The sequence below is a fragment of the Eurosta solidaginis genome, chromosome 2, assembly GCF_040869045.1.
Source record: "Eurosta solidaginis isolate ZX-2024a chromosome 2, ASM4086904v1, whole genome shotgun sequence".
NCBI classification, from domain to species: domain Eukaryota; kingdom Metazoa; phylum Arthropoda; class Insecta; order Diptera; family Tephritidae; genus Eurosta; species Eurosta solidaginis.
The window spans coordinates 272367936-272393101 of record NC_090320.1 but is presented as its reverse complement, the minus strand read 5'-3'; the positions used below and the strand labels follow the sequence as shown (position 1 = coordinate 272393101).

The 25166-nt window shown below is 38.6% G+C and overlaps 1 protein-coding gene across 1 annotated transcript; it reads left to right on the top strand.

The window, feature by feature from the left end:
- The first annotated feature begins 2406 nt into the window (after positions 1-2406).
- LOC137242789 (uncharacterized) lies at positions 2407-11321 on the top strand. The gene is made up of 4 exons (XM_067770042.1): positions 2407-2585; positions 2651-2799; positions 7947-8069; positions 11042-11321. The coding sequence occupies exons 2-4, from the start codon at positions 2660-2662 to the stop codon at positions 11184-11186; spliced, it is 408 nt and encodes a 135-aa protein (XP_067626143.1). The 5' UTR covers positions 2407-2585; positions 2651-2659; the 3' UTR covers positions 11187-11321.
- The last annotated feature ends 13845 nt before the right edge of the window (positions 11322-25166 follow it).

Below are 25166 nucleotides of genomic sequence, written 5' to 3'. Positions count from 1 at the left end.
TTTTCGGTAGAAAATATAAACTTTTTCTGGGTTATTGTTATTTGGTTAATTTCAATATCGCTCATGAGTATTTTGGCACTACTCAAGGATTATTTCAGAATGATATTCAGAATTCCAAGGCTATTTCGGGTATCAATTCTGGACTATTCCATTATTATTTCGAAATTATTTCCAGGATAATTTTAGAGACATTTCTGATATCAGGTGTTGAAAAAAAACAGATATGATTATGTGAATTTTGAGATAATTGTGTTGACTTTGCACGCATTTACATTTACCTTTACCTTTACCTTTACATTTACATTTACATTTAGATTTATATTTACATTTACCTTTACCTTTACCTTTACATTTACCTTTACCTTTACCTTTACCTTTACATTTACATTTAGATTTATATTTACATTTACCTTTACCTTTACCTTTACCTTTACCTTTACCTTTACATTTACCTTTACCTTTACCTTTACCTTTACTTTTACTTTTACCTTTACTTTTACCTTTACCTTTACCTTTACCTTTACCTTTACCTTTACCTTTACCTTTACCTTTACCTTTACCTTTACCTTTACCTTTACCTTTGCCTTTACCTTTACCTTTACCTTTACCTATACCTTTACCTTTACCTTTACCTTTACCTTTACCTTTACCTTTTCCTTTACCTTTACCTTTAGCTTTACCTTTACCTTTACCTTTACCTTTACATTTATCTTTACCTTTACATTTACCTTTACCTTTACCTTTACCTATAACTTTACCTTTACCTTTACCTTTACCTTTACCTTTACCTTTACTTTTACCTTTTCCTTTACCTTTACCTTTAACTTTACCTTTACCTTTACCTTTACTTTTACCTTTACCTTTACCTTTACCTTTACCTTTACATTTACCTTTACCTTTACCTTTACCTTTACCCTTACCCTTACCCTTATCTTTACCTTTACCTTTACTTTTGCCTTTACCTTTACCTTTACCTTTACCTTTACCTATACCTTTACCTTCACCTTTACCTTTACCTTTACCTTTACCTTTACCTTTACCTTTACCTTTACCTTTACCTTTACCTTTACCTTTACATTTACCTTTACCTTTACCTTTACCTTTACCTTTACCTTTTCCTTTACCTTTACCTTTACCTTTACATTTACCTTTACCTTTACCCTTACCCTTACCCTTACCCTTAGCCTTACCTTTACCTTTACCTTTACCTTTACCTTTACCTTTACCTTTACCTTTACCTTTAAGTTTACCTTTACCTTTACCTTTACCTTTATCTTTACCTTTACCTTTACCTTTACTCTTACCTTTACCTTTACTGTTACCTTTACCTTTACCTTTACCTTTACCTTTACATTTACCTTTACCTTTACCTTAACCTTTACCTTTACCTTTACCTTTACCTTTACCTTTACCTTTACCTTTACCTTTACCTTTACCTTTACTTTACCTTTACCTTTACCTTTACATTTACCTTTACCTTTACCTTTACTTTTACCTTTACCTTTACCTTTACCTTTACATATACATTTACCTTTACCTTTACCTTTACCTTTACCTTTACCTTTACCTATACCTTTACATTTACCTTTACCTTTACCTTTACCTTTACCTTTACCTTTACCTTTACCTTTACTTTTACCTTTACCTTTGCCTTTACCTTTACCTTTACCTTTACCTTTACCTTTACCTTTACCTTTACCTTTACAATTACCTTTACCTTTACCTTTACCTTTACCTTTACTTTTACCTTAACCTTTACCTTTTCCTTTACCTTTGCCTTTACCTTTACATTTACCTTTACCATTACCTTTACCCTTACCCTTACCCTTAACTTACCTTTACCTTTACCTTTACAATTACCTTTACCTTTACCTTTACCTTTGCCGTTACTTTTACCTTTACCTTTACCTTTATTTATCTTTCATTTATTACTCCTTCTCTCTCCGCACTACCTGATTAACAGATAACAGTCAACTTCTGAGACTCCACTATGCCTGAACAGGCCCTCAGCCCTTACCTTTAAAATATAAGTGAAGCTTACCAACGATTCTTCAACGTGTCACTGAGCCTATTTCAAAGTCTAGTGTAAAACGAGTGAATACGCTCTTTAGGTTGGGATCAAAGAAAATAATGGCATGGCATGTATTGAAGGCTGGAAGAAGTGCTGTCTCTCAGCACTCCAATGCATGCATTGTTATTTGGGGAAAAAAATTTCATATTATTTCTAAGTTGCAATTCATTGCTTGGCAACCATTAAAATAACAATTTTTCCCGCACACAGACAAACAAACACAAATGGGTCACTTTGCCAACTTATTTGTTCGATGTAAACAGTTGCCAACGAACTGTTTGTTTTGCGAGGGACCAATCCAATAGCGAAGGAATATCGAAATCAGAAAATCATAAGAAATCATTGCAAACAAAACAAACAGGCAGGTGAAAAATTGCAAAGCCATACAAGGCAAATGTGTTAACAATCAGTTAAAATTGCAATTGCACTTCCAGTGCTACAGAGTACATCACGACATCACCTTGCAAGCAGCAGCATCCTTCTTTAATTTGGAATAATAAAAATTCTCGCTTTTGTATGTGTATTTGCACATACGACGTATTTAGGTACTTATTTTATATGTCTTCTTCTTCTTTGCAGTAAGCAGTGATGAAATTCGAAAACGATACAAATCCATTCAAAAGACCGATGAATATGCTACAAAAGCAATGGTACCGCTTACTTATCGCACGACGTGTTGGCTATGCACCGGAAAACTCGACAAGTAATTCTAACCCAGACCAAACGTAGTAAGAATAAAAATAGAGTAAAGAATAAAAAAAATAACACAGCATCGAAAATTTGGGGTGCACGGGGGTAGTATCGAAGAAATTACATTAGATATACGAAATAGGAATCACCAGCAATGAAGGAAAAGCGCTGATGAATGATTTTAACTTACAGGGTACGTCGTGAGCTCAAAAATGCTTCGAAGTTATTTTAGATGTACATATAATGGCTTAACCAAATGTAAGTGGTTCAACCTGAAAGACTTCAATATCAATCCGCCATCTAAAGTCTAGAAAACTATTATGACTTTTCAAGTACCTACTTATTTTTGATAAAGAGTTTCCCTTAAGGAGGTACCGACCAACGATATGGGTCATGAAAACTATTTCGGAAAATTTGGCCAGCTATTTCGATATCTTTTCGGAATATGTTTCCGAACTATTACGGTACTTATACCAAGTTACTACCGGTTTTTTCTATATCATTTTGCGATCATAGTGTGATTATCTGCGGACCATTATGGGACTATTTTCGGCAAACTTTGCTTTCATTCCCGAGCATTACTTACTTGTTTAAGGATTATTTCGCGACTACTTCGAGACTGTTTTCAGGAAAGTTTCTGGTACTCTTTGTGTATGATTTATACAGTATCTCTGGATCTATTCGGGTTTCTGCTCTATGTATAATTTCGGAATCGTCTCAGAGCTCTTTCGATATTATTTTGGGATTAACGAATCTTTTTCGGTGCAACTACGGTACCTTTCGCCAGATCATATCGTGTTCCTGCAGTTTTTTTTTTATAATTTCGATATCAATCGGTACTCGCTGGGGATCATTTAATGAGGTTTTTTTTTTTTAATTTCGGAATCACTTTCCCAATCCATTCTTTATTGCTTGAATATCATTTCGAAAATATCTCGGATTTGTTTTCAGAAAAATTTTAAGTATTGTTTACGGACCATCTAGGGACTATCTCCTGAAATCCTTAACAAACCTCCTAAAATAGGAACATAAACCTAAAAAACTCTGAACACACTGAACTTTTGTTGGAATCGAAAAATTTGTAACAGCCTCTAGACCTTTATCATCTGCCTTTATGCCTTCTTCAGTAATCAAGTAACCTAAATATTTTATCCGCTTTACTAAAAACTCACATTTATCTAATCGAAGTTCCAAATTGTTTTTAAAAACTTCCCGCAAAATTTCAAAATGTTCTTCCACTGTTTCTGTTGCCACCATTGTATCATCCATATACACAATTAACTTATTCGACTTCACCATATCAGAAAATACCTTATTGACAAACCGTTGGAATACCGAAGGAGCATTTTTCAAGCCAAACGGCATCCGTAAAAACTCAAATTGACCCATTGGGGTTATAAACGACGTATATTTTACTGAGGCTGGATCCATAAACACGTGAAAAAATCCATTTTTAAGATCCAACTTAGAGAAAAATTTTTATGAACTAACCTATCAAGTAGATCGTCTATGAGAGGAATAGGATAATTATCCTTCATTGTAACTTTATTAAGAGTTCTGTAGTCAACGCACATTCTTATTTCCCCCGTTCTCTTACGTACTATCACTATTGGCGATGTAAACTCTGATTCACTTGGTCTAATATATTTTTTCTCTAAATAATCATCTAACAAATTTTGAAGTTCATTCTTTTCTTTATAAGCCAAACACAGCGGGGAACAATGAAAAGGCTTAACACTATTAAGTGTTAACTTCATTTGACACTTAACCTTCGGCTCGTAAGAACGCTGCACATTTACATACAATTTTACAAACAAACTTTTTAATTTACTAGAATCTGCTAAAGAAACATCATCTCCTACTATCAAATCTAAATTTGTATTTTCATTTAACACAGTTAACAGTGAATTGGTAAATTTAGCTTCTGGAACTCTCATTTTGCGATTCCCGTCTCAGTTAATATCGGGATCAAATTTTCAATATTAATTCAATTCCACACCGAGACTATATCAGTTTCTGAAACCAAAATTATTTCAGTTTTTACGGGTGGGAATTTTATTGTTAATTGGAGCCCCATGGTTTCAGCTTTATTTTTTTAAATTTTTTCTATTTCTTGCCACCATTGCTTTTGGTTTGGACTTAGTTTTTGGAAATTATTTTCCTTCTGTCTTGATACCGGTTGTAACTTCATTTCTTAAAATTATTTTCGTTTCCTTCCCGCTTGGGTTTTTGTTATCCTTTTCAAAATTATTTCTGCTTCGTCTTATACCATAATCCGTACACACCATATACGTTCGATCACATTCGCGCGCCGCCGGTAGTACCTAATTACTATAATCCATACGAGAATGTGCGCGATATTGTTGAACTCTTGCCGTTTTTCGATCCATCACCCGATCGCTCTCTAAATTTGCAACAATTCGTAAAACGCGTCGAAAATCTTAAAAATGTAGGTATATGGATGGAGAGAAAGCACACTTTTGTTTGTCGTACAACAAAAGATGCGGGGATCAGCTAAATACTGGGTTGACTTTGCAAAGTGTATTTTTTTCGTGGCCAGAGTTCGTTAACAAATTTTTGATAGATTTTCCGTGTATCGAAAACGAAGCCGATGTACATATTAAGATGGCACAAACAAAACGTCTAAACAACGAATCCGCACAAGAATTTTACTACCATATGCTCGCGCTGGGTGCAAAAGGGGGGTTATCTGACTCAAGTATTGCACGCCATATTATAAACGGCATAAATGTAGGGATTTACGTAAAAAAAATATCTAATAACTATACACGAAGTCAAGATTTACTGAGTGACATTATAAATTTCAGTATTTATAACGATGTGAAAATCGCACCGCCTAAGCCGGTAACCAAAGTAAACGCGCCGATAGAAAAATAGACTAATCGGAAATCTGCGGTCGTGGAAAATGAAAACTCTTCAAAATCGTTACCACTCGAAAAAGTTAAGTGTTATAACTGTTTTAAACTTGGACGTTATTCCATAAATTATACCGAGCCGCAACGAAAGCCGCGATGTGAAAAGTGTCAACGTACAACACATAAAACCGCAAACTGTAAGGTGAAAACTGATAACCGCGTTAATAAAATCGATCAGCGCGCATGTGACGACAAGATTCTAAAAACCATAAAAAGTAAATGGAATAGAAACCGTAGCTTTTGTTGACCCCGGTAGCAATCGTACTCTCATTCGAAAAACATTCGCGCAGAAAATCGGGGAAGTGCGTGAACACCTTACCACATTAAGAGGCTTCGCGGGTGAACAATATACTATCACCGAAGTTGTAAGTATGATTATCGAGATTGACGGGAATAATAATTCAACTGATATGCCTGTCATTGAAGATGATTTCTTGTGTGAATCCGTGCTGTTAGGAAGAGGTGTACTGTGCCGCGCGGGTAATCGCTAAGTTATTGAACAAGATAAGTGCCGTATAGAATAAATAAATAAAATTTACGTTAACAATGAGTTAAGTCCAATCGATCGCCAGGATCTATCAGAGTTATTAAAACAATATTCTGACATTTTTGCAAGCAAATTATCTGAAATTGGTAAGTGTGACATTTCTAAAATGAATATTGAACTATCTACTGTTGTACCAATTTGTCTTAAACCGTACCGCATTCCGTTTGCTAAACACGCTATCGTATCGGAAATCGTATCAGAGTTATTGAGTAATAATATATATAATTCGACCAAGTGAGTCCTCATACGCCGCGCCAGTAGTTCTTGTCGATAAAAAGAATGGCGAACATCGCTTATGTGTTGATTATCGCAGCCTTAATAAGGTTACCATAAAAGGACCCTATCCCATGCCGATCATGGAGGAACAATTTGCGCAACTTGTGGGAAAATTTGTTTAACAACACTTGACCATCGTACTGGGTATCACCAAAATGAAATCGACGAATCCTCAAAAAAATATACCGCGTTCGTAACTACCGACGGACATTTCGAATACAACCGCATGCCGTTTGGTCTTGTAAACGCGTCTGCTATTTTCCAATGTATGATGGACAAAATAGTTGCACAAATGCCACGTGGGGAAGTGCTAGCCTACTTGGATGATGTTATCATCTCAAGTAAAACCATCGATGAAGGGCTAAAACGACCCGAAAAGTTTTTGAAAATATTAAAACGAAATGGATTTACACTGCGCATGGACAAATGTATATTCCTTAAAACTGAAATTCACCCCGATTTCGGGTTTGCTTAAGTTTTCAAAATTATTTTCGTTTTGTCTCTGTTTCCGCTTTAATTTCAGGACTATTTTGCTTCCGTCTTGGTTGTGTTTTTGGCTTCGGTTAAATTTTATCATATAATGTATTTCCATGTCAACCTTACACACCCTGTATATATAATCTCCCCTACAATAATCCCCTACAACAAGATACCTATCCAGTACAACTTCATTTGTAACAACAACAAGTCAGTGATACTTTGCAGTTTTTCTTTTTTCTTATTTCGCTTACCTACCTACTTAGCCTTGTGTACTTACACAGTTCCTTCGTTGTTAACAATAACGACTCGTTGTCGTAAAGGAAGATAACGCAAAATCGCAACAAATCTTTTTTACAATTCGTCAGGAAATTGCATTTCCTTACTGCCTCGTTTAGCTTGATTTGATTTGCGCTTCCTCGATACTCAACCCGCCTTCCAGCCTGCCTGCCTTCATTCGTTCGCATAGCTCCTTAGCTTAGTCTATGTTTACGCTTTGCTGCCGGCGATGATCCATATTCCACATTAGTTAAGGTTTGTTCTGGTACGTGCTTAACACAAGCGCACTGTGTCGTTTGTTGTTTGTACTTTGGTAAGCAAATGCCTTACGGTTGGTTCCATTAATGTACTCGTGCATATGCAGATATAATTTGAAGCTTGCATAGACAAATGTCTTTAAAAAAAACATCTTTGCCTCCTTTCGATACTCCTCGCTTTTATTGGTTTACCATTTTCCAATATTTTTCTCGTTTTGTATATACAGCAAATATTTTCATTTCATATTTTGTACATTATTGTTGTCCTTTTATTTGCATTGCTGCTACTCTCGTATGCTGCACCTGTAATCTTTACCGTTGCTTGCGCTCCAACAACCCCACATCATCTTGTCGATTTTCTTATGCTCTTTTTTGTATCTTGCTCTTTTCATGCTCGCATCTTCTGTTCATAGTCAGAAAGTTTGCCAAAGGCGTTACAAGGATGCATTCCGTCGTTACAATGCTCAATTCCGCAAGGAAATAAAACATCATGAGATCATGCAACCAACAGCCATTGATGCGATGCGTGTTCACAGGTAAGTCGAACAGGGAATTGGATATTTATTATAAAGAAACATTTTACGTAATTGAGAAGTAGCAGCAGTAGAGGTGGTTTTTTAGTATACTTAAGGCGAGTTTTGTTGCACATCTCTTTCTTGTAGCTGAAAAACTTCTAGTGAGAGGGCTCGATGTAAAAGATATCGCCCTCACTAATGTATTAAATCCTCTTTTTTATAAAGGAAAGATTGTTCTGGTGATCATTCAGTAGCCATAAGGTTTCGGGTATGGTTAAGAATGGATGAAAAATAATTTTGTCACTATTTTCAACCTTATCTTTGAAAACAAAAAGAATCTATTTCTTTCACGCGTTTCGACACAATTTAGCACCTTCATCAGGGAAACGAAAAATGTAGCTCAGTTTTCCCCTTTTTCTATCATGAGCCTTCCAAAGTAAGCATGCAATGCCATTAACAATTGCTTAGTTCCATTTGCAAATGGTTCCACCTAGTGATGCCTATTTAAGTACTTCGTAGGGTTATGTAGGATGGGCTCGATCAGAAAAGTGATGCAAGACCTAACATTTTTTTTACCACTGCACACTCTTGTCCTGAAAGTGCCCTCAAATTTATTCCACCCCACTCTGTAGCGCAGAAGTTTGTTCACGAATCGAGCCGGGAGCCGCTTCGACTCCCAAACCAACCTCTATTCTTTCAATAGCTTCAAGCAGGATATTATTACATGCCCCTTCATTTTTGGCAAGAAGCCCCGAGCAAATTCTTAGGGTTCTAGGGACTCCTGCTCTCAACTACTCATACGGTTCGACGAGGGACCGGTCCGACTCACGTCGCACTCAGATGGCATTCCATTTGTGATAAGTGTAAATTACCTTCCAAAAATTAGCTGTTTGATTGATCCGACGCAGCGGTATATATGTACATATCTGGGCATCCAATGTATGGTAAACCATCAACGTGGACAAGACGGTTATGATCTTGCTTACTAAGGGGTATAAGATGCCGAATATGACTAGGCATAAACTAGAAGATTTATCCCTGCAGAAGTGTACAAATCACTTAGGAATTAATCCAAGCAATAAGTTGTGGAAGCTCATCTCTGAGGGGAGATTGAAGAACGCCTCGACGGCACTTTTTGCATGAAAAATAATGCTGGGGTGTACGTACCTATCGCACTTTCGTTCTCATTGAGGCTTTAGCGGTTGTAAATGATATAAATGCGTACCTTAGCTTCGAGGGGGTTCTTAGAGACACAATATTTGCGAACGATTGGAGCAACTGCGCTCAAATAGGGAACGAGGCGAACACGTTTATATCGATGTTCCCACAGCTAGGGAAGGGGTAATGTCTGTGGTATAGTGTGTTTATCCGGAAATAAACAAATCCTAAAAGCTGCTAGATTACTTTAGTGTAAGTGGAAGTAAAAAACGTGATCAAGGCAGTAGAACTACTTGAGAAATATAGCTTAAACTGCATTCGGGTCAGCTTTTATATCGACAGCCAAGCAACAAAGTATTACACATCATAGATCAAGTAGGGAAATCGTGGGGCTGTAAAATGTCGAAGATCATGTGATGGCTTACAACATTAAGATTTACGGCGTACTCTTATCACTACAAGGAGGGGACTGTAGGCTGAACACATACTTCTAAATTGGACTTCGTCAGTAATACCAGATGTAGGAAGTACGGGTTGCAGAAGAAACCGATCGAGTACGTACTCGTACTACGTACTGTTCGGATCCTGCGCTCTCCATGTTTAGACTGCAGCTTTTAAGAGCAACACATCTTTAAAATCTGGAAGTTCCAAGAAGAATACGTCATAGAAAGTGTATAAGATTCGCCAAGAGGGCAGATTTATTTATAACATAGATTCCGATGTTTGACAAGGTTTTTCAGTTTGATGGTTGATGGTTGAGAAACATTTTGGTAACACAATAGCCTCATTCAGCCTTTGTGAGCTCCTCGCGGACTGACCAATTCATTCTAACCTAACTTAGGGTCAACTCCACTTGTTTTACATTCCATTCAAATGCTGCTTCCATTGACCTACATCCAAGGGACTTACACTTTTCCTAATTAGTTTTCAAAGGACAAGGCTATTGCTTGCGGAGATGAAACTTTCCACTCTAGTTTCTTTAGCAGTTTTTCTTAAGCCCTGATTTACTTGTTCCCGTTCTTTCCACTTTGATCTCTATAATATATTCCACTAAGACATAATTTATGAACAAAGCTCTGAGTACATTGGTGATCAGAAAAAGGGTGCTCGGAGAGAACCCTACTCCACGATACCCAATTTATCAGTTGCATACCTACCAAGATGAGGTTCAATACTTGTTCCACCATAGTCACAAGAGCCATATTTTCGCCTTCATATATTCCTAGTCTAAAAATAAATAAAGACTTAAAATAAATCAGCCACTTTCTTTAATATTTCCCAAAAAATGCATTCAACCCACAAGAGTTTAAAAAGGTTGCTACTTGAGTTATCTAATATCGTTCACCTAACAAATATTTAGGTCAACTGACATCCACAAAAGCAACACTTCAAAGTTCAAAACTATTGCAAAAACAAAATAGACGCTCAGCCAAGCACAACTAACTGCAATTCAATACCGCGAACTACATAAATACTTTCTGCACCTTTTGTTGACACTCTTGACTTAATTCGTTGTTAACACCAAAAATGCTTAATCATAAAAACAACATCAACAACAACAACAACAAAAATATCAAGTGAAACAGTTATCTTCGCACTTACAACTACACCGTCCACCAACACTTCCATAGTTGTTTTGTTGTTTTTGTAGTCAAGCAATTAACACCTTGAAACCGAGCTGTGTTAATCGCTCGAGTATACAAGGACAGCAACAACAACAAAAGCGCATAAAAAAGCAACAAGCAAAGTAGTATTTCAAACATTTTTGACATATTTTAATACAAACTCACAAAAACAAAACTAAAATTTCTAACGTTTCTTCATTCCCCTCTAAGGACCTTCTCCATTACAACACTTTGGCCGCCATTGCACTCGAAGCGTGAAGTCAACTTAACGCTGGAACAATTGGAGAATGTTTTAAATGTCAAAGAGCGACGTCGTTTGGAGGAGATACTCAAGCGCGAGACGAAGCGTTGCTAAAGTAGTGGTGAAAATAAACTTGAGACGAGCGTTTTACAAAGAAGTGGAAAGGAAAAGAGTAGCAATAACAATGAGAAAGGGTAGTGGATCAGAGTGCGTGAGTAGAAGATGATGGATGAATATGATACATTGGGATAGTGGCAATAAAAAACAATATTTGTAAGAGAAAAGTAAAGAAGAAGATTATGGCCCCGTGCTGATGGAGGATAAGCGAAAAAAATGTACCTTTAATAAATCTGATAAATAAAAATAAACCTATGTAGTAAAATTAAGTACAGTGGGACCTTCAAGATACGGCTTGTCCTAATAAAATCTTTCTAGGTAATACTTGAAGGAGCTAGTTCCCGATCGCATTATACTCGGATGATGATACCGTACCCTAAAGCGGATTTCGCCAATACGTTGCCATGAAAAATGCAGAGGAATCGTAGCTGAGTAGTAATGGAGGGAAAAATGCAAGGTTCATCGAAAACCACTATGGCCAACATTACATGTGTTTGTTAGAAGGAAGATTCAAGCTTGCCAGAGACTTACCGTGTGGTCCTTAACTATTTCACCCTTTGTCAGGGTTTTTTATAGAAGAAATATAATTAGTAATGAGTAACTCAAAAAAATGGAAATTACAGAGTTCAGAAAATACAAAATTTATGATATTTTAAATTTCAATTATTTCGTTACTGCCGCTCGATACCCAATCCTTTCAGTAGTCTTCGTTAACTGTCGTCATCTTTCTGCTGCTTCGCTTACAGTCTCTCTTCGTTGTCATATCAGTAGGGTTGCATTTTTAAGTATGTGGCCAGCTTTTCTTCTCGGAGACTCCAAGCAACACTATCAGCCTCAAGGGCCGCAACGGTAATTCGTGATTCTGTAAATCACCACTCTAAGGTGGCTTACGATATTACGTTGATCTGCCTTGAAAAAGGCAATGGGAATGTAGTTTTCATTCAGAAGCCATGGCTGAGTAGTAGTAGATTAAGGAAGAACAAATATAATCGATTGCTTTACCGGAAACAGGAGACAGAAGAACAGGAGATCCAAGTTTCTGTGTGCTTGTTAAAAAGGAGATTCAAGTTTTTCTTCTCCGTTTTTTAGCAACATTGAGCGAGTACACGGGGGTTTCGGCATCTATGCCCCATGGTGATGAAATAGAGTCACCATTTTCGATCTTGGACGAGGTCGTCACCGAAACAAAACAAACAGGAGTCGACGCTATAGTTGATGCTGAGGCAAATAGCTTTGTAGCACGTCTATTTAAAGGAAGGTGAATGGTTCTCCAATTTAGATATAAGCAAATAGAAAGGTCCATAGAGAACGAAGAATTTTCTCTAGGTGCCTGCCTAGAAATCGATTAGCTATGATATAATTCATTAACATGTTGCAGTGGAATAGGTTTGTCGCATTAAGTGCTTGGGTGGGGCTTGACATCAATCGAGATAAATGGCAATAATCACTGCTATTACTAGGAAGTCCGCTAGAGGAGCTTTCTGTTTTCTTCTTCATTAGAAATGAAAGGCTAAATGAAATCCATCACGTCGTCATTAGTAGGCTCAGCTTTCTGAACGAGAACAATGAAGTCTGCCTTTCACATTACTATAACTTACAGCAACTTGCTTTTTCAGTTTTTCTGGTTCATCATTAGGGTTAGGCGAGGGGAAGGAGAGGGAAAGCGAAAGGGAGAGAGAAAGTGAAGAAGAAGGGACTTTCTGTGCCTCATAAGTCTTGGATGAACTATTCCTCGGAAAGTTAATGGAAATTTGCTGACAGTGCCCTGCAGGAATTGCACTCGTTCCGAACTAGCGCAGAACTATCTCATTATTAAAAGTATTGTTTAATTATTTTTCATTCACATTCCTAAAAGCTAGGAAACAAATATTCAACGCACCTCTCCTTAAACACTCCCAGTGTTATCTGCAAAGAGCTTGGGCACCTCATACTTTGACACCTCCTGCCTTTCACAAATATCGGTGAATAGAGAAATCAACGACTGATCATAATCAGCATCCATAGCAGTATTCGCGCTGACATGCGATACTTTTCATACCACTTCTAACATACCATATATTGTATTTATGTAGATAAAGAACGCAACTCATCTACAGTAAATTCGTAATAATGTTTGCCACAATCACGATGAAAAGCCAGCAAACAACCAATCATTATATGCTCAACGAAACACGACGCGAAAAAATTGCAATGTGCGTGATTAAGCGAAGTCGCGTAACTCTACCAAAGCACATTATGAACATAGCCCTCGCACATACTTTGAAACGTGAAACCCCCAAAGTAAAGAACAAGCTTGAATGTTGTTTGTTATCGGTTTGGCTAAGTTTAATGTATGAACGCATGACTGCCGGAGGCACTTGCTCGCATTGCAAATCACGGCCCTAAAATATTCGACAACTGGCAAAATGTGTGAATTGAATTTTCAAAAAGATTTCCGGACCACGTCGTATGGCATATCACTGACACATAGAAGCCCAACCAAATATTGGTAAGAGGACCGCTGAATAAGACTGTTTAAATTTGCGAGGCGCTGAGTTATTGCGTTGTTACTGATGGTGGCGCTACTTGCGCTGATATAATATTTCGTAATACCATGCCAAAAAGCTAATGATGGAAGTCCTGCAACCAGCGGACTGTGCCACTTATCATGAGTCTCTCCAGGAGCTTCGCTTAGTGGCGCGAGAATCCAAAGGGTTCATGAGCCGGCCCTTTTTTGGCTACCCTCCTTAGAGTCAGCTGCTCAGTTAGAGGCTGATATTTTCTTATATTCTGCTGCCGGGCCTGTCGAAGGAATTGCATATTGTTTTCGAATGGAATGACCTTCCCTGCATAATCCTACACAGGCTTATCTCGTCACGATGTTTGGTCTTTAGTTAGCGGTGGGTAGCATTTAGTGCTCTGTTTGTGCTCAATTTATCCGGTATGGTGGTGTAGTGAAGTTATTAAGCCGCGAAGTGGAGTGCACAGTTACTCAGCAAATTGGGTAGCAACCTTTAGTTACCTGCTTCTTGTCTTCTCCGATGTACGTTGAGACATGCGCGGTGCGGTGTATACAGTACCAGTCGCTGGAGCAGATTTACTTACCAGGTCTGAGGAAGTGGTTGGAAAGAAAGGCTCGGTGGTGTTCTACTGATTGGGCTTTACTAACAATGTCCCCTCGTAATACTGTACCACACACAGCGTCTAATGTCTGTGCTTGGCGACACCCGGTTCACAACGGTGATCAGGCGATTGGCCACATTGGATCCAGCAATCTGACTATAATTACCTTACCACTTTTATGTAAAATGCAAGCTTTCATTGCATTTCCGCTCTTTCCCTTTTTTGAGATGGCACCAATAGACTTCTCACGATCGTGTCTTCAGAGCTCAGCCTTTAAAATGCATAAGCCACTGTGAGTAGGTCTGTCAGGTAGCCCGGTGCAGAAGCCTACCCCCTTTATGGGATGGCAGTTCAGAACTAGCATGCATCTGGACCTTTTTTATTACATTGTCATTCTCATTTAAGTACTCTTTTCCAGCCCCCGCCCTTGCAGGATAAAGCTCAGCATTAAAAAATGAGACGCTTCTGCCTACAATTTATGCCCGAAAGGTTCAGCGATCAGCATATCAGCTGTGGTTTTCCTTAGAGTGTGTCGAATCTGGAAGCCAGTAGGTTTCTCTAAGTGGTCATAGTTAGTGTAGGAACTGCATTTCTTCCGTGTCATTGCCTCTTACCAGTATGCAAAGCCTTGCGCATTTGGCTCTTTATGGTTAACTGCAACGCCTTTCGCACTTTTTTCCACAGCTTTTAGCAGCTTCTTTGTATTTGCCGGAGAGTCTGCAATGACCACCATGTTCTAGACATTTACTAACTGGTAGTCAAGTCCTTCATGCAATACTTTTCGGATAACGATTTTCAAGCACAGGTCAAATAATATAGGGCTAAGTGGGTACCCCTGGTGCATGCATGTCTATAGCAATGGAGGTGATCCACGCTTTTTCTAGTTACCTCATGAAGAAATAATTGTTTGCACCTCGAATTCCAAAAACATCCTTTTAATGGCACTGCTACATCTGTTTTATCTAGCCTACTATCCGGATTTGGAGATAAATTTGTCCAACCTTTTAGCATGTCTATAACCTACTCCCTGGGAAAAAGTCAAGCTATTGCCTCATTTTTGTTATTTGGTGCATCTATTGAGCAGCCCCAAAAACTCGCTTGTCGCAATTACCTTGATACAGGCCATAGCGTTGGCCTCGTTGTATCAGCATCAAAGAGAAGCGCCATTAACCAGCCTCACAGCTGTATTGAATTGCTTCGATGCCGTTTGATGCGGGTAGACAATGAAGAGTTTGAGAATTGGAAATTGTTGAAAAGTTTGCTCGCCTCTCCCTCTCTCTCTCACTCCCTATGTGCAACACTCTACTGCATACTTATGGAAACATATCTAACTCGTGGAACGTGCTGTCTGTTCGCCGCTTCACCAACCATGGTATGCTTGCAACTGTGTGTCGGTTAGCTAACTCATTTTGTGTCTCAACCACCGTGGGTTAGCTTTTTGCCATTAATTCTATACCACCGAACACTACTTATTTTGGAGGTTTTTGAGTTTGATGCGACTTTGACTAGGAAGTTTTTGATTTGGTTTGACTTGATTTGGTTTGGTTTGTACGCTCGCTCAAACAAAGTGCACACACCGCATACACTCATTTAGCATTCCTTCTATTAAATATCTAAAAAAAGGCCGCGCCACTACCCCATGCTAGCTCATAGGTATTTTGCTCACGTTTCGGATGTTTATGCCATTAGAGCGATAAGCTGCTGCTGTTCGCTGTCAGACGCGCACGCCTGCATTACAATTGCTAACACTTTGCTTTCCTATCACATCGACTGCCTTACCAATAGCCAACAACCAACAAGCATCAGCCAGCAGACGGAGTGGCAACAATCGAAATTTTTCAGGGGTTGAATGCAGCATACTTTCTTTGGTTTGTTTGTTCATTGTTGTTGGTGTTATTGGTTGCTTTCGTGGCGAGTTGATTTCTTGAAATGGCGATTATTGCTCACTTCAATTTTTGGTGAATGATAGCTGCGGAAACTTTGTTCGCTTAATTCTTTTTATTGATGAACAAAAACAAGAAGCTGGAAACAGAGAACCGAGTCCTTAAACAAATGAACTTTCGAGTCTTACAAAAACCAAATCGAGTAAGTGAAAACCGAAACGCTGTTCCAAAGGGCTATAAAACAGATTTGAATATGGAACTGGAGAATCAACTTTCCTGAGTCCATCATCCCGACTGTGGGGCATATGATTACATTTCAGCACATCGAACCTACTAGGCGGCTCTCCTTACTTTTTCTTTACCACTTGACCGGTTGCTGACTCTGGATCATTTAGGTTCATCTTTAGAGTTATTATCCCTTTTACACGTGAGAGAAAAACAGATGATTGGTTTAGATGAAAATTTGCCCATGAAAGAAGAGAAAAATAAAGAACGTCATTCCTTTGGAAGTTCTAGGTGGGGGCGATATTACATCCATTAGAATCTCACATTCAAGCTAGGAGTCACAAATTTACAGTGGCAGGCGCGATTTCTTAGACAGCGAGAGCCTTAAGCAAAAAAATACAAAGGTTATGATGTTGGGTTTTCAAAGGCTGAATTTACACCGAACTAATGCAGAGTCATAAAGAAGTGCAACAGCCTCGCTTAATCAATCCATGTGGAATCTTCTGTTGTTAAGAGGACAGCATCTTTCTATTTCCAGGGAGTAAGAAGGCAAAAGAGAAAGATGTATAAATTATATATATGTTATGCACAATCCATTTGAAGGCAAATACAATCCGACACTCTCTTATTCAGGGGCCGACAAGTAGTTCGTTGGATTTCATCTGAAATTTGAAAGCAGCTGAGTGGAACCGGAGGTTATTTATGGTCATAGAGGAGCAGTAGTAGTTGGACGTGAGGGATACAGGGAAGCGGATAACCGAGATTGGTTGAGTAATAAGTGTGGCTCGGTAAAGCGACGTACATACATATAAAAAATTAAAAGTAACCGGCCTTTTCGTCTTTAAAAAAGTTAAGTTAAATAAGTTAAGGTGAATTTTCAAAATTTGGAGTTGGAACGTCTACAAACACCCGGTTGATCTTTCAAATAAACTTCTTAAAACCCGTTCTATAAATACACGGATCTACACATCCCTATATCTTAACCTCATGAGGAAGTCTTTTTTTTTGTGCAAACTTTTCTTTGGCGTACAATTTGATGGGTGGAGTGGTTAAATGGGAAGGAGTGCTCTCCAAATTTCAACTAATAATTCATTAACGACAGCAAGATCGATCGATTGAGTTGCTTATTTGGTTGTGTTTCGGCTGTCATGGATTGCATTTAAATTTGTTTGTTTAAAGACAATTGGAGTGAAGAAGTTAGAATAAAATTTCAACACTGTGTGTTAGCATTGGGATCTCTTAGAAAGATAACTACTATGAGCTTTATATAAGTTAACGGTACGTGACCTGCATGTATGTTCTGACTTCGCTGAGGATCTTTCCATGGCAGGAATAAAAAGAAGTACTTGCCAGACCACTGCCAAGGGGATACTTTGCTTAGAGGTTGCTTCTCTCAACAATCTTCCGGTAAAAATATCTTCAGCTTTATTCATTTTTCTAGCATTTAGAGCCAGTCCACACGACTACACATCTTATAACTGTGTATCCGGTTTGTGATATCATCCCTCTTCATTTTAACATGTTTTTGGTACAGTAGTATTTTAATGAATTAAACTAGATCTCCCGTGATTCCCAAGCCAACCATGGCACTAACCCTCCCCTTGAATTTGCTTTATGATGGATAAAGCGCCTTGCATGGACATCTGATTTCTGGTTGACCGCTATTGCAAAGCAGACCGATCTGGCGATATATTTCTGGGTAAAATAATGTGGCATGTACGAGGAGACAATCGCCTACCTTTCACATTGAGTATTTAACGTGATTGTAGCGGAGTAAAACACCTTCATAAAGGTCATAATCTTGTATTGCGAACGAAAACTGAGATTAGTGATTTAGCGATTTCATCTAGCAATGGTATTTTGTATAGTTTTCGTTCGTTTCCTAGAACACAATGGTCAAACGATATGTCGCAATCGCTTAACATAGTGCAAAGACACAAACGATTTGCCGCTGAGACGAATATTCGTTTCGCAATAGAGAATGAAACCCTAAGAAAATAGAGGCTGTTTGTAGTTTATCAGTGATCAACTTACCAGGAGTTCTGAAACCACCCCGCAGGAAGGCAGCACTGTATGTCATTCTACACAATCCAACATGAACTCAGTTTACAAGAAGATAGACTCGGTACAACTTGGGTTGGTCGCTTAAATTGAGATCGTATAGCCACAATGGAGGCGGAAGTTTGGCTCAAGGGTGCAGAGACGTCAAATGATACGGTGCATCACCGATTGTTCCAAGCCAATCGTAGGATTAGAATTTTCTGTATACTGTGTTGTTTTGGTATTGATCGAATCCTTAAAAATACTGAAGAAAAGCTATACATGCTGCACCTGTATCAATTTTTGATAGCCCTTAGTCATATTTGCCGTCACCTCGTTTGCTGTGTAGGTTGAATAGGGCGGTCAATAAAAACCTTACATAGAAATGTTTTTAATACAGCGAATTGGATGCAGATAATGACAGCGCTATGAAGCTTTGGCACACCTGCTTACCTGCTCAAAATAATTGGTAGCTATTTAAGCGACAGAGTACTCATTTTTGATACGAATGGGGGACCACGAAAACAGAACATCATCGGCGGTGACCCTCAGGGATCGGGTCTAGGTCCAACGCTATGGAATGCGATATATGACGGTGTGCTACAGATCGAACTTCCCGGAGGCACGGAAATTGTAGGTAATGCAGATGATATTGACGTAGTAGCAGTGGCCAAGAAACTCGATCTGCTCCAAGCATTATGTAATGACGCCATGGAAAGAATAAAGGAATGGCTGCCGAAAATGGGGCTGGAGATGGCTAGCTATAAGACAGAAGGGGTTTTGGTGAGCTCAAAGCGGACTGTGGATGAGTTAGTCCTAACCATAGGAGATTATCAAATAAATCCAAAACCTTTCTTGAAATATCTAGGAGTAAACATTGACTCAAAACTAACTCGTTGGGGGAGTTTCTAGAGTTAGAGCAGCCCGAACGCAAATAATGCCCAACATCGGCGGCTCAGGCGAAGCTACCCGTCATCTATTATCCAACGTAACCAGCTCGATAATAATATATGCAGCACGAGTATGGAGCGGATCTAAAATGGTCCACCAAAAATATATACTAGCAGCCTACCGTATTACTGCTATACGAATAGCATGTGCTTATCGGACGGTGTCCGACGACGCGATCCGCAAAAATCCTAGTAGATCTACTCTCAAGTGAAACGGCCGATCTGTATGGCATTGGGATCAGCCGTCCATCTGAAGATGCTAAGAAAAACGCATGGTCACGAAAAATAGTTAGGTGATAAGGACGGTGGGAAGAATCGAGAAAAAGGCGCTAGACCTTCATGCTAGTTCGGAGTACAGCGGAATGGTACGAGCGAAAACAATGCGAACCAAACTACCACTTCACACAGATATCGAACGAGCACGGCGGTTTCAAGGAATATCTACATAAGCATGGGATAGAGATGGATCCTTTCTGTCCACACTGTGCCGTCGAATTGAAAAGCGCAAAACACGTAGCCTTCCATAAGGAATTTAGTTCCCTGAATTTACAGACAAATAGATTGTTGGACTGCCGTGAGCAAAATGGACATTCTAGTTGTGACGCAATTGGTGCATGCTGAAAGGGTAAAAGGCGCATGCGAAATAATGGCGACTAAATCTTCTTTCCCCAACCCCCCCTCCCCTGATGTTATGCCTAACGACGGTACCACCGGGTGTGGACACATGAACAGTATTAGTATTATCCTGGTTTCAATGGGCCACTTAAGCTAATAAAAAAAGCCTTACATAGACTGAATGTGTCCATAGTGTTAATGTCACACAAGGGGTAGTGAACTTTGACTTCTTATGTATTTGTAGTAGACGTCTAAATCAGTTCGTCTACCAATCAGGATGGGTGTAGATTCGCGTCGAACACCATCCCTCAAGTACCTCAAAAGGGTAGTATTTAACTTTGTAGAGGTTAGGGCGGCGAAACAACAATGTGTTGGGGATCGTGAGCAACCCTTCCAAGATTAGATTAACCCAGTTACTCTTATCGCTAAAATGGGAGGACTATAGGCTTATGTTGAGCATTCTACGGCGCACTACCTTACGGCATCACAGAGTTGTGCGAAAAGCAGGTTGCGGGAAGAGAATATTTATTGTCAGTGTTCTGCGCTTCAGTGTACAACTATCAAATCTAAAAGCAGGAGGTGGGTTAGTACCAAAAATTAAAGCACAAATCTCGAGTATTTCTTTGAAGTGTTACATTACAATTCAATATGGTCATATTTAAGTATATATCTACGTGCATATATTAATAAAATATTTTGTATATACAAATTCCTTGTTAACTAAATATGTATGTGTATTTAACGTGATTAATCTAAGCATATATCTTTCCTTTTTTTAAGATATTCGTAACACCAAAAACCGCAAATATCTACATAGTTTCTTGAATACGCAATACATTCCACACACACACACATACATAACACCTCCATCATCACTACATATTTCACACACAACACAATCGAATACGTGGTTGAACTGCTCTCAATGACAACAAATGCGCGTACGATTGTCACGTGCATTCACATTGAGATGAACAAAGTTCTTTTGGCGATTTGCTATCTCGATGGTATGTTGTATCTGATGCATGAGCGTCTCCATGCTTCGTTTAATTTTGATGAATTTATAGTTGATTTGTCGACTGATGCCGCACAACTCGTGCGAACTACGCGCATTCAACACCGCAAATGAGGACTTTCTTTGTAGTGAAGTGCGCGACAATTTCGTGACACTGCTGCAACTACTTTTTGTGGATAGAACAGGCATTGAGCGTACCGAAGTGGCACTACGCGCTGTTTCGGGTATTTTTTGGCATTGATATTGTGACCAAATATTTGCCATATAATGTTTGTAGTTCTTCAAAAGCCAATCGGAATTGTAACGAATATTGAGACGGCGCACCGTACGTATCGATTTGTATATGGAACGTTCAAGCTGTTGGCATGATTGGAGTGCAATTTCGAGTACTCGAGTTTCATCCATGGTTTTGGTTTTGGTTTGAGCGGTTCTTCTTTTGTTGTCGTTTGTAATGACTCTTGTTAGTTATTAAATTGTACTAGTTTTTATTTATTATTTGTTCGTCTGCATTTGATAAACGTGATTTGCTTTTATTTTATTGTGAATTGACGCGAAAGTTTTTCTTCAATTTGTTTTCAATTGTTTTTATGCTTTCTTTTTTTCGTGAAATTTAGTTAGTTGCCAATTTTTCAAGACTTTTTTGCTTTATCACTGTCTTTAATATCTTCATGTTTTTTTGTTTATTTACTTATTTTCTTTACAAACACTTTCGAAAATTTAACGTTTCCTACTGAAAACAATTTCAATGTTTTTGAGATTTTATTTTTCTACGTACCAAAGTCTTTCTTTAGAGAAGATATATTTTTATGTTCCGAAGGATTTTCAGAGCTAATAAGTCCTTTCGAAATTTGAAACAAAATATATATGAAAACTATCAATGAGGACTTTGATCTTTGCTTCGAAAGTACAGAGTAGCGAAAAGTTAGGTGAGTGCTGTAGACTTTTTATTCAAACTTGCACAGGATTTTAAGCAATCATTAAAAGGGATACCTAGCCCCTAACCCCAACCTCTACACTACCACCTTCTGTTATAAAGATAATATTTTTCACAGGCGAAACTGTGACCGCTTTAAACCGTTCAGTTTTTTTAAACTAAATCAGCTACAGTTTCAAACCCTCTCAGGCAGGCCCTGCCTATAACGCTGGTTGTTAGTGACGATTCCTTAAGACGGCGATCAGTAGAAATGGAGATTTTTGTTTTCTTGATCAGGGGTAAAGAAAAAAACCTAGTAAAAGCATCCCTCCCTTCGATTTCTTTGAGGTGGTAGGTAGAACGCAGAACACTACACTTCTGAAGACCAAAGCGGCTCATAAAAAAATAAAAAAAATAAAAAATAAATGTAAGGCGCGATAACCTCCGAAGAGATCTAAGGCCGAGCTTCTCTTCCAATTTGCGTCGTGCTCCTCTTGATTTTTCCCTACAAATTGGCCGGACGGGACCTACATGTTTTATGCCGACTCCGAACGGCATCTGCAAGGCAGATGAGTTTTCACTGAGAGCTTTTTATGGCAGAAATACAATCGGAGCGCTTGCCAGACACTGCCGAAGGGCGACCCCGCTTAGAAAAATTTTCTTCTAATTGAAAAATCTTATTTCTAAAATTTTGATGTTGCTTTGCCCGGGAGTTGAACCCAGGGCATACGGTGTAATAGGCGGAGCACGCTACCATCACACCACGGTGGCCACCAAAGCGGCTCATACTCCGGTGCAATAACTCGAAAATACTGCTAGGATAGGAAGATACTTCGCTTGTCTGGGCACATACTTCCCTCCCTTTATTCGATTTATTTATTTGAGGTTATGTGTAAAGCGCAGATCTCCGCGGTGCCAAAGACGAAAGTATATATACCATTTTACGTTGTCAAAACTGAATACACAGACATAGGATTAGAAATTACAACTGTATATAAGCCTCTGCGCGAAGTCAACAATATAACCTTCAAATAGGCACGCAAGCGGAGGATATGTTGCACACAGAGTTAGAGAATATGTCCGGCGACATAAGCAATAGTTATCAGCGCCTGAGTCCTAAGGACAATAAAGCCAATGTTCATTGGCAGACTACGAGAATAAAGGGATATAGAAGAAGATGTAGACGCAACGGAGAAATTGTTTGAGGGAAACAAGCAACCCAGTGATACTGAGTTCCCCAGATAAGTCATCAAGAAGATAAGGTGGCGCGTGATGAACCCTTTCTAACTCTTGATAAGTGTTCGTTTGACATGGAACTATTCCAGGAACAATAGTTTCCTACTAAAGAGAAGGTTTCTGGGCTCGGCGGGATATGATATGCATTTAGAGAAGGTCAAACGCAAGAGGCTTGATCAAATTTGTTGATAGGTAGCTTGGTCTTCCTTGGGACATTGCCACTATAAGAGAAGGATTTGGAAAATGAAGGATTCAAGGGGTTGTGTAGCGCAATCCTCTCAACGAGCTACCAGCGCAATATATAGCTTTTCCAACCCAATTTTCAACCTCACCTATCCGCGGCGCATCCTGTTTCTTTAACAGACGAGGCTCTGCCGACCCTAAGCTCCTCACGGAACTAGGGGGTGGGGAGCGAGGGATGACCTGAAGGTTTAATGTGGTCATGTAAATCGGTCCCGATATGGTCGAGCTAGTACCTTAGTGGTGCTTTGTTACAGGAGCGTACCGGATCTGTATCCAGCAAAGGAACATCAACATCGATAACACTCCCCAGGGCCTTCGGGGAGTATCTTTATCGTTAAAACAACAACAACAACAGTTGGACAATTCAACTACATGTTCACAAATACGCCAAGAAGCCTCAAGAGCAAAGCATAGCCTACATTGTGAGGTAAGTAGCTTTCCTTTGAGGGCAAGTCAGGGCTATTTTTAAGCCAGCAGAGTCTGTGAAAAATGGTATATGATGAGCCGATGTATCTGTTGGGGATGTACTAATGTGACATAAACAAATCTAGTAGAAAGTTAGGAAAACCATTATGTGTATACATCCTGCGAAACGGCCAGGGGCTGATGACGAAATTGAACTTGGCTTGTCCTTTTACAGTGAATATATGGATGCTTTCAATCTATGTGAAGTCTTAATTGACCATCCAGTTAATTGGGCTGTGTTATAAAGATAAAGCAAGAATGATTGCAAACGAAGGATTATTTTAAAAATTTTAAATTCTCCGTTTCTACTTATTTTTGAATGCAAGCCCATCGCCACCAACATATCAGCCCTTTCTTTTTTGTTAACAATTCGCTCTATAACATTTTAATTACTTCCCTAATTAGTCAATTGGTATCAATTTCACGTAAAACACACACACACACATTAATAAACTCACCCTTACAAACTAACTGATTAAAAAAATGTACACACAAGTAATTAAGCGTTCGGCCATTTACCTAAATTAACCGGTTGACATTTTATGCATACAATTTCACACATCAAAGTAAAATTCCTATTTGGCACTCAATGGCACGCATACAACCCAAACGCACTCATACACACAAACTCCATTTTGCTTTAGCACACAAATACTTTTGAAAAAGCTTTTACACAACAACAACGATAAGACCAATACACAGCTGCAACATTAAAAGCTATTTATGTATATTTACCTGTGGAGCATGGCATTCTAACTATTGGGACAGATTAATGGTCGAAGTACTTTAGGGGCAACTAAATATTTGAATGTTATTATGCGTGTAACAAAGAATGCGAGAGAGGCAACAACAAAATGCAAATAAAACTTGTATTATAGTATATATAGGTGTGTTTGCGAAACCTTTACAATACAAATACAAACATGCAAATAAATATTAAGTAGAACAGATATCTGTTATATTTGCTGTAAGTTCTGTAAATACTTAAATTATTTATAACGCAAGTTATTGAAAAACACCTCCATAACGACATGGCGTATACGTAACATTTAACTGCGAAGGACTAATTCATACGCACTTTGGTTATATTGCGTATGATACTAAGTACATACATACAAAGAAACTTATGTTTAAGTAATCTGAGCATCATTATGTGATTTTGAGCAAGCTGATATGCCCTCAAAATACAAAGCAAACATTCTATAAATACGCATTAATATTAGGGTCATTCCATGTTCACCAGACATATGCTCTTAAATATTATAAAATTTATCTTTTATGATAGAACAA